This window comes from Corvus moneduloides, chromosome Z (assembly GCF_009650955.1).
Source record: "Corvus moneduloides isolate bCorMon1 chromosome Z, bCorMon1.pri, whole genome shotgun sequence".
NCBI lineage: Eukaryota > Metazoa > Chordata > Aves > Passeriformes > Corvidae > Corvus > Corvus moneduloides.
Window position 1 is genome coordinate 12,507,415 of NC_045511.1, and position 13,998 is coordinate 12,521,412.

The 13,998-nt window shown below is 36.3% G+C and overlaps 1 protein-coding gene across 3 annotated transcripts in view; it reads right to left on the reverse strand.

Annotated features, from left to right (window-relative positions):
- The window catches only part of WDR70 (WD repeat domain 70), a 135,559-nt gene that overhangs the window by 26,084 nt on the left and 95,477 nt on the right, over nt 1-13,998 (reverse strand). For all 3 annotated transcript variants that reach the window (XM_032097526.1, XM_032097527.1, XM_032097528.1), the window contains 3 exons: nt 9,749-9,848; nt 3,676-3,760; nt 2,529-2,667 (listed from right to left, as the gene is read on the reverse strand). In XM_032097526.1, the coding sequence (XP_031953417.1) occupies nt 2,529-2,667; nt 3,676-3,760; nt 9,749-9,848 (324 nt within the window). The remainder of the gene's footprint in view (nt 1-2,528; nt 2,668-3,675; nt 3,761-9,748; nt 9,849-13,998) is intronic.

The window sequence follows — 13,998 nt, forward strand, 5'->3', positions numbered from 1 at the left end:
GAAAAATGCTTTGATAAACTACACACAAGATATTAATCTCCCAGTTTACAGACCAATGATCTTTCCAACAAACAGCATTTACTGCTTATAAAACATAAAAGCCAGCTTCTTGAAAATTAATTTGCTTTTAGCATGCCTTTATGCATTTATATTCCATCAAACACAGTAATTTGAGAAGAACAAGTAAAGAACACTAATGAAAGAGCCAAAAGATACCAACAGTAGAGAGACATTGAAAGAATATACTGCTTTTATTTTGTAAGACGACTTATAGTCATTTTTGTCTTTTAGATTCAGATTGATATGCTACACTGTATTTTCCTTGGATGTGTAGAGTTAAAGTTGTAAGCTAGACAGACTCATTGTACAGATATTGGTACTGAAAATTATGTCATAAGATCAGTATTTGTGAGTCTTAATTCTTCAGCTATTATTTCCATTATTTTCACTTCCACTAAATGCAAAGCAGAAGAATGATGGTCTTAAATTTTGTAACTCCAAATGAAGAAAACCAGCAGCACTAAAACTCCATAGACTAAAGTGATTTACTACAGTCTTAAAAAGTACCATATAAATATCAGCACCTATACAAAGTTATAGTATAAAATTATGAACCTGCTTAGATTTGTACACATACTTAAAATTTTACTACGTTAGTGGCCCCAGTGAAGTTGCTTATTGACAGTTTCCTCCTGTTGGGTCTCAGTTCCGTGTTTCTTTTGTACTTTGAATCAAAGAACAGAAATTTAGCTCTCGATTCTGAGAGAAACTGAGAGCAGGCGGAGATTTTGTGGACTCCCCAGTAGCACCACCTTAGCAGGTAAACAGACCCTTTATTTGCAAGATATAGAAGAAAAAGTTACCAAATGAAAATAATATTTTCTTTGGATGCAAAAAAAAGCAGATTGGTGAGCAGCATTCCTCACTATTTAAGTGGTTTTGGAGCTACAGAATCCACCACTGACAAGCTCTTCCTTCTTGCAGTCTTAGAGCTTAAGTGAAGTTTCTGCACACTGTTACTGACTCGATCAGTACTAAAAGGAGATACCATCATGACCACCTCCAAACACTCAGGTCTAAGGAGTTCAAACTGACTGTTAATGGAATTATGAAACTATTTTTTCCTGTACCCATGGACAGGAGAGCTCCTACAAAAATCTACTTCTTGCGTTTTATCTTACGTAGTTGTTTTCCTTTTCTCTGTCATGAAGTTTCAGAGGAGAAACTGAAGCATTCATGTTTTCTCTCAGAAAAAGGGTATAAAGACTTGGTATAAATATAATAAATGGTATAAATACTAAGGCTTGCATGAGAAAATAAAAATCCACTAGAAATTCACATTTGCTAAGTTTGGTTTGTGGTTTGGCATGCTCCATAGGAGAAAAATATAAAAGCCAATTTCTTCTGTATTTGGAGAAATTCTTTAGTACTAAATAAAATTTCCAAAGTCATATAAAACCCCTTTGTATTAAGATTATATGCTTAAGATGAAAACAGGTGTATTTCTGCTCTAGAAAAAAACACATGTTTTCTGCTTTGATAAGAATTCTGCATTTTTAATTTGCAAGACAGCTGCCACCGAAATTATAGGTGTAACAAATCCATCCGTAAGCAGGTATTACCTTACGATGAACTAAAAGCAGGAAAAAGAAAGCAGGACTTGAAAAGAAAAGCAAATACAAAGGTAGATTCTGACAAATGACATCCAGCAGAAGGAAGTTTGGTCTGCTGGGCTAGGAAAGACTGTTGAGCTGGCTTAAAAAAAGGGCAGAAGGAGAAAACACAAAGTGTTTATCAAATGTGACAAAGTTGCTAATCTGACATACTGCAACAACTAAAGTGACATAAGCACATATTGCCATACTTATCAGTGGCAATTCTGTTCTAATTTCATCCACTCCTGTTTGTTATCACCTATATGCTTACTCGTGTATCACAAGGGTAAAAGGACCTTTTCAACTATGGTATTGAGCTTTTCCCTTCGGTACAAGGGAATAGGCGGTCACTTCAAGCCATACACAGACCCTTCGGTATTACAGGTTCACTACCTTAGGTTTTTATAGTAACTGGTGAGAATGGTGTTCTTGATGGACTTCTTAATGATGCCTTCCTTTCATCCCAAATTCTTGCATTTAGACAAGAAACACATTATAGAGTAACCACTAATTTTGTCACACGGACAAAAAGGAGTTTTGTCACAATAGGGCATTTCATCTTGATAAGTGGTGAAGTAAACCACATAAACATCTACGTATTTTAGGATTTGTGTCTCACTTCACAGATCATAAATCCTTGACACCAGAGCAGGGAAGTTCTACTGTTTAAACACCTTGTCCTAGGATTCTTTTTTTTTTTTTTAAAACTGAAACAAGAATAGTACCTATGCAGCTTACTCTAGCCCTATCTCTTAATTGTGGAGTAGGAAAATGACAATAGTGTTAACAGATAATTACTTGTATAAGGGAAAACAAGCATATGAATACGATTTCATTCATATTTTGAAGAGATGACAAAACTAAAATACATACTGCATCTGTAACTTCTATCTCATACAGCTTCTGGAAGGTCTCACGATAAAAGAAAAACAGCTTCCCACTGCCACCACCTTTCTTAACAGAAGTGCCTGTGACAAGGATTTTATCATCCGGGCTGAAACAACAATCTGTCCTGTTGAAGAAAAGAAAGCATCTTACTGGGTAGATAAATAATTAACATATAGAGAACTTACATATAAATTGCACTTCTTAAAACAATCTTTTCTATTAGTTAGTCCTTTCAAGACAAAGCTTGAAAAAGTCTTTTGTTAGCTGTCATCTACTGCTATAGTTATCAGAGTTATCTGCTACAATTGTTACTACAGTTGTGCACGGGATGTGCAAAATTGGCAGATTCGGTAAAAATCCTCCTCTCAACAAAATTCTCTTCCACTCAAAAGTCTTGCTAGCTTTTCAACACACAAAACAAAACAAACAAAAAAGTACTTTCAAATCTGGTGGTCATCATTAAGTAAAAAAATGTACTAGTCGTGAAATCTGTTTTTGCTGATGATACATCCTTCAGTGATGCAAGGTGGTGTGTTTATACATTGGCCAAAAATGTTTTTCTGTTTACTTTTCCTCTGTGTTACAAACTGCAGTTAAGATTAAGCTGTCCATGACTTGTCTTTCTAAAATCTTATTCCAAAATTACAAACTGTCCTTAGGGGATTTGGCTGTATTACAGCTATAGAAATGCAGATCAGACCAATAATTGAAAACAATACTTAGCACTACGCAGTTAAATAAAGTCAGCAGTTCTGACACCATAACCTGAATTCATACCATGTACCTTCATGTTATGTCTACTTTTTGATTCAGTTCTTTTTTTATTAACCAGAGACTAAATAAGAATGAGGTTTAAATCTCATTACACACAAGTAAGGGGCTCCTCCTGAAAGGCTGCTAATCCAATTAGCCTTAAGACATATGAGACTGAAATACCACAAAAATAAGACCTTTTAAAGCAACGTGAATCCCTAAAATAGACAAGAATTTTCACTGCGAGTCCTCCTTGTGCAATACTCTCTGCACAATTGTGGACCTTGTGACTACCAAGGATAAGAACTCCAGTAGAACCCTTCCCCATTCAGCAAAAATACTGCTATTTCTTCTAGTTGGAAAGAATTAGAATACTTACATCGGAAAGAAGCTGGGCAGTCCATCTGCTGAATTAAGAGGCTTTTTAAATTGTCTAATATCCCATATCTTTAAAGTATCATCTCCTATGAAACAAAAGAGACAAAGGTTAGCAATAAAGAATTCAAGTCAAGAACTTAGGCATGTCAGAAATTTTCTCCCACTAATTCAAAGAGAAGGAGAACAAAATTACATAGCAGAAGTATCCAAAATGGGAACGATTTGGAAGTTTTTCATTGCTAAATGACTATGACAGTGCAAGGTTGAGAAGCTCAACAAGCTGCACTCCAAGTCTATCAGAAACTTCTCCTCAATGGCTCAGTGGTAATACCTCCTATCAAGAACCACTACCCACAATGGAATCAGATTCCTCAATCACTAATTTATTCTGTGTTTGTGAGCATTGATGCTTTGCTGCTAGGAGCAAATTTAACTTTCAAGATATCAAAAGAAATTAAAAATGTTGCCATGAATGGTCTAGATCAAAAACTAAACAAGTTTTATACGTGTGGTTTTCACCTGTCCTGAAAAAGCAATCAGGAAGAATAGAAAGCGCATGAAAGTCTTCCTCCTTCTTTAGCAGGCAAACAGCAACAAACTGCTATCTCAGGATGGAGAAGACGCTCTGGAATCAGTCAGAAATCCTCAGGGAAGGGGGTGAAGGGAAGCGAGTGAAACCACACTTGCTATAATGAAACCTTTTCACCACACTACCTTTAGCCAGAAAAGCCAAAATCAAGGTTACAGCAAGACATTTGTAGCAGTTCTCATCTGTGTTTGATAAACATGGTGTGACTGCAGGCCAGTAAAAGTCAGGCTGTTTATCCCTTTTTGAAAAGTTATGACATATTAACAAAGTGAGAATAGGGGTAAAAAAAAAAGAGATTAGCTGGTTATTCTCAGAGACATCTACATCTCTGCTCTGATTGTCCTTCTGGAATACATATTTCCAGCATGAGATGAGCTACAGAATTTGAGCTTTGAAGTACCTCACTCAAGCACCTAGACATGTCCTAGCATTTGACAGCAGTGCCTCAGCACTTTTAATGGGTAAAAAGAAGGATACTTAAGCAAGAATTCTATTTGAAAATATCCAGAGATTAATTTTAGAACAAAAAGTTACAAAATCTTCCTGACCTAGGAGGAAAAGGAGGCAAGACCTTCTTTCTTCCAAAGTACAAATCTTGAAGGAAAGTAATTTGGTTATCTACAAGTATTTTGCAGATTCATAGCCTTTGAGCTAAAGAGCTCAAAGGAGGCCTTGGAAATAAAATGTTTTTAAAAGAAGTAGCATGCTGTAACAAAAGAAATCAAGGCCAGCAGTGCCCTTCACAGGGAAGGTAGTAATGTGTGGCCTCGTACATCATGTATGTTTATATTAAAGACTAGGATAACTCCTTACTACAAAATATTTTTAAAAAGTGGACAACTTAAATAAATTATGTCTAGAGCAGAGTATATTTCTGTTCATTGGGAAGCTAAAAAATGACAAGGAAGAAAAATGTTGGGTCCCTGTTTTGGGAATATCTGTTTTCATATTGTTTCTCAGTAGATTCCATCCCAAGTACTTCAAAGCATTTAGTCTTGTAAAATGAGCCCTCCCTTTCCCCTCCCACCCTCCAAGAAAAAAAAACACTTATCATCGAGATGTTACATCTAAAGCACCAGCACTTTATAAATGTATGCAAAGGACACCACTCGGCCACTTTGCAAATCTGAGTAGGGACAGATCTACGGCTAGCAGCCAAGGCTGTTCTGTTCCTAGTGGAATAAGCCTTGACATGATCTTCAAGCTGTAGTCCTGCCAGATTTTAGCAGGAGAAATGCAGTCAGACATGTAGCTATAGCTCCTTTGCTAGCAAGAAAATGTAATGGGCTGGTTAAAAACTTTAGAAGACTCTAGTAGGACTCAAAGCTGTGGTTGATTCCAAGTCAACATTGTCTTAAACTGGGCAGAAACAGATGATTAAGCATTTGGAGAGGAAAAATGCTAGTAGAATGACTTGCAAATGCTATGAAACTTTACCATCATTAAGAATTTGGTCAAATACACTATTCCTAATTAAAATTATCAGTGTGCAAATGCAAATTGGTTCCTAAATCTAATTTGCATTTGGAGTTGAAATCACTGTCACTAAGATTACAGAATATTAACTTTCCTCAGCAGCAAGGGTTATTTCCAGTAGCATCCTTCTATCGATGCTTAGGAGGCTTCTTCAACAGAGCTGCAGTAGTAGTGATCTGTTTTTACTTACTTATCTTATCCTTAAACAAAAGCATATAAACAGAAGTTGAGCAAGTCAGTATGAAGCATTCAAAATAGTCTACTCAGATCATTCAGTATTTTTTATTGATGGCAAACTTCTCCACAGCCTGGTAAGATTATTTAAAGCTTTTATAGCACTTTAAGTAGCATTTCAAACTCTATTTTTTGCCATTTTAATAAGAAAGATACCAACAAGCAGACTCAAAACTGACACAATCAGGTCAGACACCATTGCACCAATGGTATTGAGCACTGGATTTATCAAGAGGCAACAATTAGGTCCTAGAAAAAGAGTCTTTGGTGAAAAAAGCCAGGCATTTTGCAAATGCCCTTTAGTCAAAATAAAGCCAAAGCACTAATACTATGAAGATTTTATCTGATATTTTTCTTTTCTTTTCTTTTCAGAAGATACTGACCAGGAAGACAAGCACATGAATGTAAATAGGCCCAAAAGAAGCAAAAGTGCTGCCAGGAATTCACACAGCCTACAGTCAGCGACACTCTCTTTTAAAAGAGGGAGTCCTGTGTTGAAAGCAAAGCTCGAGGATAGAAATTCTTCACAGAGATCAATGAGGAAAGTAAAGAAACAAAGGAACTGGGAATTTTAAGACGTTACAGCTTAGGAAACGCATAGCATAACAAGCTTACCAGAATATGTTTATCAACTCTGAGCCTTTCTGTGAAGGCTTATACTACAAATGTGAGAGACACCTCTGAACAAGTTACTGGCTTCTGCATTCTGAACTGGTTCTGCAGAAGGAGCTGTGACAACTACAGAACAACCTTTGGAGTCATCCTAGGTTGGGACCAAAGCTGAAGATCTTGTGAGGGAAGTCACAAATTCCTAGGTTGGAACCAAACCCGAAGATCTTGTGAGGGAAGTCACAAATTGAGGAATCTATACCTACATTTGGAACAGCTCTCAGCATCACCTGCATACATACCAGCCTGATGAAATACTTAAGGGCATCATCCTCCCTAAACATATGGAATGAACATATGAACATAGGGCAAGAAGGATACTAGAAGACTTTCATAAAGCCATTTCCGCTCCAAGTATTGCAAGTAGCTGATTATGCCTATTAAAACTAGTAAATGCATTTTTGGCATTGTCAGAATGAACACCAGTGTTCAGCTTCTCAGAAATAATACTTGACAAAAAACCCATTTGATTTTTAAAATGCTAATGTTTGGATTTACTATGAAGAGCAATATGTTACTACACTACACGAAACGGTCACTATACATGCTGCTGCATGATCCTTGAGCATACGAGGTGTTTCTACCTTTTAACCCAATTTCAAACTGACGAAAGAAACACAAGTAAAATGGAAAAAAACCAAAGACCAACAAAAAAATATCAGGTGTCCAAAAAATTTTTTTGTATTTTTACAGTAAGACCCCAAGTCCAATCCTAATTCTTATCTCTCCCCTGCTAAACAAAGAAAATGTTCCCCAAATACTATCCTTCATGGTTTCAAGCATGCAGAAATATCACTTTCTTAAGTTTCTGTCAAGTTACTACCTAATACCCAACAAGAATAAGACTGGAAACTTTCATAAGCAGCTCCTTAGGTTTTCATTTTCCCTTGTGCCTGCAGCTGAGCCATGCCTCATCTTCTCATATCCAACACAGAATCTACATCAGATGCAGGAAAGTCCATCAAGCTTTCAATGAAAGTTCCCATGCCCCAAACAACTATCCTCCCTTTGATCCTCAGCACTTGGCAGGTGTGTTAATCTACAAAAGCTGGATCCACATCTGCTTTTTTGTTGGTACAGATCCAAAGCAATACTCATATTAAAGCACTAACCAAACAAGTCAAAATAAGGTATGAATCCTCCTTACTTTCCAGCATAGTGCACACAGAGCTCTTTTTCTTCTTTTAATATGCTAGACAAAGGTAGCACTTTTATCTACATTTGAGTGGCCAAATTTCTGTGCAGTCTTACATTCTGCAAACAATCAATCAACATTTTATACAGCTTAGAGCGGAGTGTGGTAGATAAAACCTGAGTAAATTAAAGTCTGTTTAACATGAGACAAAAACTGGAGACAGATGAGGAAGAGCAGGCAAGTAAAAGTGCCACATGCAACAAAAATAAGGAAAGGTCATTTATGTGATCTACATTCATAAATGTGAAACAGAAGAGAATTTACATAAATGGAGGTTTCAAGACAGCACTAGCAAATACCCTTCCCTAAGTATTAGCCTTGTTTGCTGTTATATTTAAAAGCACACCAAGGTTTATCCCTAAATTTCCTGAAGTATGTATGTCTGTGTGAATTTTTTTGGGGCAAACACCACTGGCACACAGATGCAGCGTTTTACCTAATGCAGAATGGAAAGACACACAGTTCACGTATTTTCCAAGCAGGAGAAGGCTCACACATTGTAAGAGTCTGGTTCAGTAAGGACAAAAAAGCTTCAAAGCTTTTACCTCACCACTTAGAACCCATTCATGATGGGTACAGTGGCAGCAGAACTCTGGATCGAGGACCCTGAACAGCAGATATGAAAGAATACAAGTGCCATTAGTGTCCATATGCCTAGGGCCTTTGAGGATAAGACTACCAAGTCCTTACTCTGAAAGATGTGTTCCGGGAAACAATATCTGGAATCTTTGAAATGTGGCAAGACATACAAAAAATCAGTGAGGCAGCAACCAATATTCGTTGCATTTCACTGCACTGATGTGCACCAGTCAGACACTCCTCCCTTCAGGGACAGAGGCATAGGGAGGACACAGGGAGGAAAGAAAATGCAAGCTACTTGGCTAGAAAATACATCTACTGCTTCAGAGTTTTTTTATCTATGAATACCTCTATTCTGGTATTTCATGTATGTAATCTCATTCTGTCTATGTACCAAACTGACCATATGTCCCAAACATATGTTAGGCACAGCGTTAGCCGACATTAATGTATACTGCCTCTCCCTAGGCCTGTTTATTTGGCCTTGGGGCAATGCTAATGCATACACAGAGCTTCTGGTTACAGCTGTTTTCCATCCAGACAGCTTGGCTTGTATGCTTGCACCTGCCTGCAACATACTGGGTAGACAAATCTTTGCATGAAAAGTTGTCTTCAACAGACACAATCCTACCCCAACAATGAAGTGAATGAGTCCTCAAATACATCTTTGCCTTCTCAAGTCTTGTTCTGTTATCTAAGACTCTTTTATAAAAGTTTTATCTGAAGTTTACGACACAAGCCTTTCTTTCCAGTCCTGTGGACATTCCAAATTCTTTTGCCATTCGAGTATATCTTGGCAAGTCAATTCCAGTCATCAACTTTCGATGTTTTTAATATAGATTAGATAAAAATTCCAATTAGGACAGAAAATGACATTGCCTAAGAAAGTTATATGAGGAATTAATAAGTTCAGAACAGAGACAGTGTTATTCAGAGGCACTAATCTTCCAAGGAAGAACTAAGCAACAAAACTGGTCTTTTTTTATTTTTAGTTACGCTAATTATTTCCTTTCGGTGTATTATTACTGCTAGACAAGACGACAGATCAGAAACTGTAATATGATCAGCAAATTTCTCTTAAAATATTTCTTAATTGCTGTAAAATGCTCTTTCAGGAACACAGTATTGCATGGCGTATCAAATAAAAGTAGTAAATTGTGAAACACTTCAAATTTGAATCACTGCTTTCCGATTTCACTACCTTATCTCCATCATAAACAATTACATCTAACAATTACATGGTTTATATGGTTTGTTTAATGAACCATTTCACTTACTAAAGTTAAAACTGTCTTACATTCAACATGTCATAGGGTTCTTTCAATGACCTACCTCCCCGGCTGGCAAGGACAGTACCATCATAGGAAAACGTCAAACACGAAGTGTCAGTGCCTGAAGCATGGGCTTGCCTGCAGTGGAACTTTGTATGTACCTGTTTGTCAAACAAATAAAACATTACAAAACAAATTACAATTATAAATTAAATTACAAATGAAACAAACAAGACAAACATTACTTCATAGCATTTTCTGTGCTCTGCTTCTATTCCTAACTCTAAACAGAAACTCCTGCATTTTTAGGAGGTACAGTAGCTGACTATTTCCAACAGCCTTCTAAAAATGTCATATGTGTTTCAGAATAGGCTTTCATAAAAAGAGCTTGAATGCAAAATTTGACTTCTTCACAGGTTTAATTATACAGTACAGATTTACATAGCATCAGAGCTTTTGGAAAACTCCCACTAGCACTGAACAAAGGTAGTTATGCCTGGTTAAGATAAAAATACATTCCAAGATAGTTCTCAACACTCCCCTAAGCAGGCTTTTAGTTTCTAAAACTACCAAAATACAATACACATATTTTGGAAAGGACTTAAAAGGACTGGAAGAATTTACTTTTGCCAAATTTAATCCCTGACGGAATTCATGGCTTACATAATAGAACAAAGTTCAGATACTGTAAGGTTTGTGTTCCATTTAGCTGCAGTAAAATTCAAGTTTGGGAATGATGTATGTTTTCTTTGAATTATTTCTATATTGCTGATAATCCTAAAAAAAGGTTGAAATTCTCTTCAAGTTCACATTTTGTTCTTGTATGGAGATCACTTCTTATTTATTAAGTCATTATTTGGTAAAATACCTAAAAATTCTATTAAAAATTAAATTCGATTTAAATTGTCTTGGAAAATTAAGTTTTCCCACTTTCCAAAAACAAAGGTGTCAGCTAAGATTCCAAGACAGGAAGTGGAAACACAGGAAGGGGAAAAAAAGGAAAAAAGGGAAAAGACAGAAACAGAGACAAAGGAATTTGAGACAGGTTGATTCCTTTTTTAATACCTAGGTAACTATGCTTTTCATTTGCCCTCTTTTCATAAAAGAAAACTAATTCATATAGTTGAAAAATTAAACATTCAAACTTAAAGGTTGCCAGTGCAACTGTACCTCATCTTCCCATCTGTAATTAAAACACAGAGGAGAAGATGACAAATTAGTGACTTGAAGTCCTTTCTTTTATTGTAGCGATGAGCAAAACAAAAATATGCATAGAAGCGTATCTTTTCACAGGAGAGGTTAAACAACATGCAGTAAAATCAGACCTAGAATCCCACCCTGAACAGTAAGAGGACAAAACACTGAGCAGCTGCTCAGTGATTTCTAAACAAACTATTCGTTAAAAGAGACACAATTCTACAGAATAAAAATGGACAATGTGATCACAAAATGCAATCATACAGACTGATTTAAGCTTGCACAGGAATTCTCAGTTAATATATCTTCTAATTTTTGACTATGGACCTTACTAAGGCTCTTTTTATGGGCTATTTTGTAAGTAAGAGAGACAAACTAGTAAAGTAATTAATGTTGTTTATTTTAAAGAATATATTCTTAAATATATTAATGTTAAATGTTCTATATTTGGTTCTAAAGCTAGAGAATCTTTGTGTGATGACATTAATAACTATTGCAAGCTTCTCTTGGTGTGCAGATTTAGTCAATCATTGAGAGGAGTCACTTGAGGCATTCCCTCCACAAATGACTATTCAACAAAGGGGGACTTCAAATACCAAGAACATGTATCTTACAGTATTTGAACATAGAATGCAATGGCCTACATTTAGCCATAGTAATTGTTTTGAAATTACTGTCACTTCTAGCCAATTATGCATAACCCGGACTCTATGAACAGACTGCAGTTTACGACTGTTTGTCTTTGGTGGGAGTGTTTATTAATACTAAAAAAACATATTTTGTGCATCCAATTGCATAAAATTTTCCAAGTATGTGGGAATGTGTAAAGAATAAAGTGTGAATTCGTTACCAGGAAATAAATTTTCTGTAGTATTTGTTGAATGTTAACAAGCAATTAAAATAATATAATTTTTTGTCTAAGAAATACCATGAACTCTTTCAAAAACATCATAAATGGTTAATATTCAAACTTTTAAAAATGCCAGAAAGATTACATTATGATATAAAGCTAATTCAAATAAATTGAAAAAACTTCATTTGGACTCCACAACACTCCCATCCCTCCAGGCAATGTCACACTGGCATACATATATTAAAATACTGGTTTTTTCACTTTGCTGCCCAACTTAATGTGAGGGTGGAGGGTTTTTTCCTTTCATTTCATCCTCAATCAATCTGAAATTCTTTCCTCCTGCTTTGTGTTGGATCCAAATTAAAACACAGAAAAAGATCTGGGGTCCAACTAGTGCCTTTTCTTTTATGTTTTACAAGTAAAAACCCAAAATGTCTATCTAGAGATAGATAGCAAATCACGTAACAGTTCAGAATTTGTGTTATTTTCCTATGGTCATATGATCTTATTTAGCATTAATTTATTAATCCATTAATAAAATCTAAACCGTATCTTTCAGGAATTAAACAACTCATCTTAAACTGGCCCCAAGTTGTGCCAGGAGAGGTTTAGATTGTGTATTAGGAAAAATTTCTTCACTGAAAGAGCTTTCAAGCATTGGAACAGGCTTCCCAGGGAAGTGGTTGAGTCACCATGCCTGGATATGCAGATGTAGCACTTGGGAACATGGTTTAGAGGCGGGCTTGGCAGAGTTAAGGTTGTACGTAAGATTGTAAATAGGGGGACTTGATGGTCTTAAGGGTCTTTTCCAACTGAAATGACTTTTTGACTTCACATCATGCACTATAGAGGCTTCTCAATAAGTACCTATACTCTGAATAGTGTTTACCCTTTTTCAACTGGCCTATAGAGAAATGGAAACAGCAGCATACAGATATCAAAGACTGACATTATTTGCCCTTAATGACAAAAATGAAAACAAAAGAACAAGTTCCACCCAACTCTATCCAGCTTCGATGCTTTAGGATTTCATGTAAAACTAGGCTTGTCTGAAAGGCCTAGTAAGACTGCATGAGCAATTCTATTTGTCTTTCAAAATAAATTTGCTCAGTTTACCAGTAAAAAGATTGTTTTCCTAACTTTGAGCTCTGCAAGCTTGCCCTCCATATATTATTCTGCAAAGGAATATAACCTTGAATTGTAGTACTAAATCAAACATTCTAAAATGATTGAAGGTTGAAAAGAAGTTTTTATACATACTGGCAAACATTCATTGCAGTTCTCAAAGAAAATAATGGGTTTGGCCTCTGACCTCTTAATATTTTTAACAGATGTCTAATCTTGCTAACAAATCATTAGCAAAAAAATTGTTATCAGAATGTTTCTTGCTGGAAAGACATGAAACAACAGAACCAACGTACCCAATTCAAAAGTTTGATTACAGAAGGGAAAGGGAGAGCATTGAAACATAACATAAAGATGTCAAGATAATTAGGGGAAAGTGTATCTACATATCTCCTTCATTATCCTTTCTCCTTCTGTTGCAGAGGTGCCTGCTATTATGAAGTAATAGTCACGTGCCATACAAAATTTGACAAGTTCATCAGTCCTTAACATTTTTAAAGGTATAGTTACTTCAGCAAATTCTGCAGTAAACCACCATCTTCTGCAACTTGTTTAAAGGCTTTCTAACAAATAATTCCAGCAATGTAAGCACTTTCCTCCTAGCTTTGTATTAGCACGTATATTTTTGTTAAGCAATTACAGCTGACTGTACTTGTGTGCAAAATGAGATGACAGGCATAAAACATGAAGCACATGTGAGAAAGGACACAGTTGCATGTATCAAAAAAACCTAGAAAAACAGATAAATGTCAGGGTTTGCAATATTGCCACAGTCCTCAGGGAGGACAAGACCCAGAAGATAAAAGGAAACCAGAGAAAGGACTGGGAAGGGGTGGGGGTGGGGGCAAAGGTATGTGACTGGAGGAACATCAGCAATGAGTATCCCTTGTACAAAAAACTGTATGGACTGAAGAGGACCCATACAGGAATTGAAGAAGACAGTGGCCACATGAAGGTTTTATCACAAAAGAATGATCTGCAACAGAGCCACATAGCTACAGCTCTGTGTCCCAGAACTGCTCTCCTGCTCCAAAACACTCAATAAAATTTATTCTAGGAAAAAGACAGACCTACTCAGTTGTTCACCTCAGAAAGCCAAGCCACATCTGTTGCAGTGGGGATCCTGCAACACGCAT